Source organism: Rhagoletis pomonella, unplaced genomic scaffold, assembly GCF_013731165.1.
Source record: "Rhagoletis pomonella isolate Grant_MI unplaced genomic scaffold, Rhpom_1.0 Rhpom_scaffold_00005, whole genome shotgun sequence".
NCBI classification, from domain to species: Eukaryota; Metazoa; Arthropoda; class Insecta; order Diptera; family Tephritidae; genus Rhagoletis; species Rhagoletis pomonella.
The window spans coordinates 14,785,075-14,792,099 of NW_023458559.1; the positions used below are offsets into that span (position 1 = coordinate 14,785,075).

At 39.7% G+C, this 7,025-nt stretch overlaps 2 protein-coding genes across 2 annotated transcripts; one reads left to right on the forward strand and one right to left on the reverse strand.

The window, feature by feature from the left end:
* Positions 1-2,566: 2,566 nt before the first annotated feature.
* On the forward strand, positions 2,567-3,812 carry LOC118739823. The gene is made up of 5 exons (XM_036471322.1): positions 2,567-2,837; positions 2,896-3,084; positions 3,145-3,360; positions 3,432-3,494; positions 3,550-3,812. Exons 1-5 carry the CDS (start codon positions 2,622-2,624, stop codon positions 3,682-3,684), a joined length of 819 nt encoding a protein of 272 aa, XP_036327215.1. The 5' UTR covers positions 2,567-2,621; the 3' UTR covers positions 3,685-3,812.
* Positions 3,813-4,329: 517 nt separating this feature from the next.
* Positions 4,330-5,941, reverse strand: LOC118739824 (putative nuclease HARBI1). Its single transcript, XM_036471324.1, has 4 exons — positions 5,433-5,941; positions 5,042-5,374; positions 4,833-4,977; positions 4,330-4,759 (listed from the first exon to the last, which is right to left on the reverse strand). The coding sequence occupies exons 1-4, from the start codon at positions 5,658-5,660 to the stop codon at positions 4,389-4,391; spliced, it is 1,077 nt and encodes a 358-aa protein (XP_036327217.1). The 5' UTR covers positions 5,661-5,941; the 3' UTR covers positions 4,330-4,388.
* Between the last annotated feature and the right edge of the window lie 1,084 nt (positions 5,942-7,025).

Genomic DNA, 7,025 nt, shown 5'->3' on the forward strand with positions numbered 1-7,025 from the left:
GTAGTAATAGTAGCGAAGCATATACAGGATATTGAAAGGAAAGCCAGTGAAGCTGTAAAGAGAGTGAAGGCATGGCTATCATCAAGATATCTAGAACTCGCTGATCACAAAACAGAGGCAGTATTGATAAGTAGCAGAAAGGCCATAGAGACAATAAGACTCAGTGTTGGATCAGAAACTATAATATCAAAGCCCACGATCAAATATTTGGGGGTAATGATTGATGGCCGTTTAAACTTTAAGGTCCACCTGGAGTATGCAGCAAAGAAAGCATCGAATTTACAGGCATGCTTATCTAGAATGATGCCAAATATCGGCGGTCCCAAACATAGTAGAAGGGTATTGCTTAGTAGAGTGGTCAGCTCAGTCTTACTCTACGGTGCTCCAATTTGGGCTGAAGCAAAGAGCCTAAAATATCATGCGAAGATACTCACATCTGTGTATCGCCTAAGCGCACTAAGGACTATTTGTGGATTCCAAACCATATCTGACGAATCATCCTTCGTAATTGCCGGACTGATTCCCGTAGATATCCTGGCAAACGAGATGCAAAGAGTGTATAAGCGGGTATCTGCGGGAAGTACCAGTTTAAACCGAAAAGAAGTTATAGAGCAGGAAAGATGTCGCTCTATGGAGATCTGGCAAAAGCGTTGGGATGAATCGGAAAAGGGTAGGTGCACTCATAAGCTTATTCCATGCATTAAAAACTGGCTGGAAAGAGCTCACGGAGATTTAAACTACTACTTGACACAGTTTCTTTCGGGACATGGCCCCTACCGAGAGTATCTAAAAAGATTTGGGCATGGAGTTTCCCCACACTGTCCGACTTGCACAGGCCTTGCTGAAAACGCGGAACACATAGTATTCTTTTGCCCTCGCTATGCCCCTGAAACCCGAAATATACTACAGGGTAACAACATTGTAGACTACATGTTAGAATCAGCAGAGAACTGGCATAAAATGTGCGCACATATCTCTGGAATTCTTAAAGATCTAAGGCGATCTGAACAAGCTAGAACCGGTTAAATAACGTAGTGAGCCTGCTGGCCAACCAGCCCAGTGAGGTAATACCTTAAATGGCAGTGCCGCGGGGAGAGTGGTTAGTGGAGAGGTTTTAGTACGCAGGTGTAGCTGTGAGGCTGCAAGTCGTGCATACTACTATGCCGGTATAGTAGTACTCATGAGAGTTCCCTCTTCACGGGCGTCATCCCAGAAAAAAAAAAATAAAAAATACGTATGTACATATATATGTATAACGCTTCATTCTGCAAATAAGCATGAGCCTTTGTGATTACATCTGTTCTGCTCAACCACAAAGAAGGTGCTCATGTCATTTCCTTCCGTTTACTACTCGTACATAGTATGTATGTATATAACCCGTGAAGAGGGAACTCTCATGAGTACTACTATACCGGCATAGTAGTATGCACGACTTGCAGCCTCACAGCTACACCTGCGTACTAAAACCTCTCCACTAACCACTCTCCACGCGGCACTGCCATTTAAGGTATTACCTCAGATCGCCTTAGATCTTTAAGAATTCCAGAGATATGTGCGCACATTTTATGCCAGTTCTCTGCTGATTCTAACATGTAGTTTACAATGTTGTTACCCTGTAGTATATTTCGGGTTTCAGGGGCATAGCGAGGGCAAAAGAATACTATGTGTTCCGCGTTTTCAGCAAGGCCTGTGCAAGTCGGACAGTGTGGGGAATCTCCATGCCCAAATCTTTTTAGATACTCTCGGTAGGGGCCATGTCCCAAAAGAAACTGTGTCAAGTAGTAGTTTTAATCTCCGTGAGCTCTTTCCAGCCAGTTTTTAATGCATGGAATAAGCTTATGAGTGCACCTACCCTTTTCCGATTCATCCCAACGCTTTTGCCAGATCTCCATAGAGCGACATCTTTCCTGCTCTATAACTTCTTTTCGGTTTAAACTGGTACTTCCCGCAGATACCCGCTTATACACTCTTTGCATCTCGTTTGCCAGGATATCTACGGGAATCAGTCCGGCAGTTACGAAGGATGCTTCGTCAGATATGGTTCGGAATCCACAAATAGTCCTTAGTGCGCCTAGGCGGTACACAGATGTAAGTATCTTCGCATGATATTTTAGGCTCATTGCTTCATCCCAAATTGGAGCACCGTAGAGTAAGACTGAGCTGACCACTCTACTAAGCAATACCCTTCTACTATGTTTGGGACCGCCGATATTTGGCATCATTCTAGATAAGCATGCCTGTAAATTCGATGCTTTCTTTGCTGCATACTCCAGTAGTGCAATTCACTAACTTTTAACGATACGATTTGTCGAGGTCTAATATAACGATTTTTGTGGTTTGCAGTAACGATTGTGTTATTCGGTAACTCTTTTTTAACGACACCAAACAGCTGACATTTTCTTTTTATTTCAATACAAGAAAGGTGGCATCACAGCTTAACGAAACGTCAAAAAATGCGAAAAGCACAAAGAAGAATGACGAAAAACAAATAAATTCTTTGCTTGCATAGTGGTATACACATAGATTTCTGAATATTTTGATATACTTTTACAAAAAGTAAGTAAAATAAAACGTTTATTTATTTTGTATTATTAGACATAACCATTTTCGCATATTATAGAATGGCTTCGTCAGTACCCAATATTCAAAAGAGAAGCCGGACCACAGCAGAACAACTAAGTCGCATGGTGGACTTTTTGACGGAAACGCCGGGATTGGCAGGATCAAGGTTCCAGAAGCTTCATGGAAAATCGGACTGCGACAAGAAGTGGAGTGAACTAGCGTCAATGCTGAATAGCCTTGGTGGTTCGGTGAAGAACGTCGACCAATGGCGCACAGTATGTAAAAGTTGTTTAGTAATTTAATACCACGTTTAAAATTTTGTTTTGCAAATAGGTATGGAGGGATTTGAAGAGCCGTACTAGCATTAAGGTGCGTGATAGGAAACGAAAGCAGGCAATGACGGGAAACAATCCCATTAATGAAGAGCCACCCACTGAGCTTGAGAGGCGTGTGATTGCTCTTGTCGGTAGCGACTATGTGCAGGGCCATGAAACTGTTGCTGAAAGTGTGCCAGTGGAAGAGGTAAAAAGCAAATAAATAGTTATGAATAGCACAGCAGTTAACAATTCTTCTCATCATTAGGAACTCCAACTGCGTATGGAAGAGGGTGATGAAAGTGTAATCATCGAGATGCCATCTATTTCTCACGAAGTGAGCATTGAGATGTGCACATCGACTCCTGTAACTCCTGCAGGAAAAACGCCACGTAGAGGAGCCAAAAGAAGGCGTGTGGACGGTGGTACCGAGGCCCAAAAATCGTTTTTGGAAATCGCTCAGACCCAAGCAAATGCCTTAAAAGTAATTTACTTATTTGTAACTTTACATAAGTAAAATATCATGACATAGTTTTTTCGGTTCTTTTTCAACAGATGCTAGCAGAGTCGAGTGCAGCGAATGTACAAATAGCAAGTAGACAAGCAGATGCTTTGAAGGTAATTTTTTGTATATACTAAAAAATAGTATTACATTCGTATGCCCTTTCAACAGTTGTTAGCTGAAACAAGTACGGCGAGTGTGCAGGTAGCGAAATCGTTGGCCGAAGCTATGACCACAATGGGGGAAGGTTTAAAGGCATGTGCGGATGCCTTTAATAATTTAAGAAACGCTATCTACCGCATGTAAATATTGTGTAAATATGTAGTTTTTGAAGTATTTTTTGTTTTAATATTTATATTAGTTTTAAGCGTTTTAAATATAAGTTGAAGTTCTTTTTTGTTTTTATATTTATGTTAGAGTTAAGTTTTCATTTGATAGAGCATGAAGTTCATTTTTTTTTGTATTTATGTTAGAGTTAAGTTTTAATTCGACATATCATGAAGGTAACTTTTTACATTTAGAATAACTTTTAAAGATATTCGAAGATGAATTTTTACATATTTGAATTGATCTTTATTTGTTTTTAATAAGCGAGTTATTTGAAGTTCTTTTGATTTTCAAATGAATTCAATGTTTACAAATTTAGTTGATAGAGAGGTATACTGTACTTACTGCATGTAAGATATACCACATATATTTCTTATATACAATAAGTAATGAAATTTAATTTTGTGAATTTTTGTTTTAATTTTGTGATGCGCCTGTAACTTGAACGTGCCACACCATATCATATTATAGAAACTGATCTGTGATTACATACTGAGATCTGTCTTTTGATGGACCCTATATTAAATGAATATTTATATATATAATTCTAGACTTAAAAAAAATTTACTCAAATTAAAGACAAAATAAGACTGAGTTTTTATTTATGTACATAAAAATGTTTAATAAAATGCCAAAATAATTTTATTGTACTCCTTCTGAATTTTTATTAATCAACGTTTTATTCATGTAAAATAATTTGCAATTAGCCGGTCTTGGACGCGTTTTGCTGTTGAAGACGGCGCGTCTTGATTTACATTACTGCTATGTGTCCTTGGCTCTAGGAACTCAGTCTCGGGATCGTATGTTTGGTCACCCAATCGCAAGTTATGCAACACTGTGCAAGCATTTACTACTTTTCCAGTAAATCCAGGATCATACAAAAGAGTCCTTTGCTGAGATAAGCATCGCCAAGTTCCTTTGAGAACGCCAAAAAGTCTCTCGACTGGGTTTCGAGCTTTGCACAATGCCTCATTGTAGCGGAATTTAGGACTCCCTTCTGGTTGGTTTGGTAGAGGAGTCATCAACCACGGCTCCAAAGGATATCCTGAGTCACCTGCAAATATATATTGGACATTTTCAATTAAATTGATTTTAATAAATATGTTTCAGTGGATTTAAAAAGTTACCAATCAAAAACACGTTATGGTTTCCATTTTCAAAACTTCGCTGCATAACTCTCCGGACTGCAGAGGAGCTCCAAATAAATGAATCGTGTCGCGCTCCTGGGTATTTAGCATTGACAGCCAAAATCTTTAGATTTGGATCACATATCTATATTTGTATAAAATAAAATTAATACTCAGTAGTTTAACCCTTGAGCAAATTTTACTCTTACCATTTGCACATTGATAGAATGGTATCCATGGTGGTTGACATACGCTTCTTCATGATGCTTTGGGCTCATGATTGACACATGAGTGCAATCGATAGCCCCAATAGTACCTCCTACAAATGGTGCGGATGCTGAGGCGAAAATTTCTTTTGCAGCTTGCCGCTCTATTTGGGTCATTGGAAACCTAACCTTTGCCAAAAACATGGTGCGGTTTATTGCATCCGTTACGCGATGTATACAGCGACTTACGGACGACTGGCTCATGGATATCCCCCATTGCTCTCCGACTGGACGTTGATAACAGCCAGTTGCGAAGAATCGCAAGGCAGTTAGAACCTTTAAAATTTACAAAATCATTTAAAATTGAAAAATACTTGAAAATTACATTATTTACCTGTTTCTCTGTCGTTATCGCAGTTATTCTTCGACCCCTTAATTGGCTATCAAGCTGGGAAACAATATCTTCAACCAAGTCTGGGGTTAATCGGTAAAGGTTACGAAACTCAGTTGCAGCCAAGTCGAAAGGGTTGTCCACTTCTCGAAGCAAACGTCTATCCACTGATGAAGAGCTTATTATCTCCTCATCTTGGGATAAAACGTATGCCAAATACTCAAATGCCATTTTTAACAAAAAGTTTTTCTTTTATATATTACTTAAGTAAATTCGCGATCTATATTATTTTATTTTAACTCAAATGAAATATCAAATTTTCTTTTGTCGATGCCGCTAACAACTTCAAAATATTCGTCGTTTACTTAACGAGTAATCGAGTAGTTAACGACAACAGCTGATCAAGCGATAGCGAATATCGTTAAAATATGTTTAGCGAATTGTCAAATCGTTAAAATCGTCGTTAAGTTTTCTTAACGATTCGATAATCGTTAAAATAGAATGGCGAATCCCACTACAGGTGGACCTTAAAGTTTAAACGGCCATCAATCATTACACCCAAATATTTGATTGCGGGCTTTGATATTATAGTTTCTGATCCAACACTGAGTCTTATTGTCTCTATGGCCTTTCTGCTACTTATCAATACTGCCTCTGTTTTGTGATCAGCGAGTTCTAGATATCTTGATGATAGCCATGCCTTCACTCTCTTTACCGCTTCGCTGGCTTTCCTTTCAATATCCTGTATATGCTTCGCTACTATTACTACAGCTATGTCGTCTGCGAATCCTATTATTTTTGCCCGAGGAGGCAAATCGATGCATAGAACCATAGAACCTCGTCGTACATTAAGTTCCACAGGAGAGGCCCGAGAACGGATCCCTGGGGTACCCCCGCGGAAACACTGTACGCCTCTATTCCTCTGTCGCTCCGGTACTTTAGTTCCCGTTAGGAGAGATAGCACCTAATTATTCTGATAACGCAATTCGGGGCCTCCATTTTGATTAGGGTTTCCATTATGTGCTGCCAGCTCGCAGTGTTAAATGCGTTTTTCACATCTAGCGTTATAACAGCACAATATTCCTTTTTGCCTCCACGCCACCTTTTCCCTTCGATGGCCTCTTTGGCTATGTCAACCACTGATTTAACAGCATCTATTGTTGAACGAGATTTCGTGAAGCCAAACTGGTGTGGCGACAGAAAGCGTCTCTCTTCTGCGATCGATGTAAGCCTGTTGCAAATAATTTTTTCGAGGATTTTTCCCAGTGTGTCCAATAGGCATATGGGCCGATAGGACGAGGGTTCCCCAGATTGCTTATTTCCCTTTGGTATTAGGACTAAGTTTTGGACCTTCCATCTTTTCGGGAAAATGCCCTCATTAAGACAAGTCTGAAACACATTTACAAATAAATCTGGCCTCATTTCAATTGCAGCTTTTAAAGCCTTGTTGGGTATTCCGTCTGGCCCAGGGGCTTTTCCGTCTTGGATCTTCTTGCATGCGGACTCTAATTCGTTAACCGTAATAACTGGGACATAAACAATTTCGTATCGTGTACAGTTTGGTACGACTTCTTCCCTTTGTGGAAATAGAGTCGA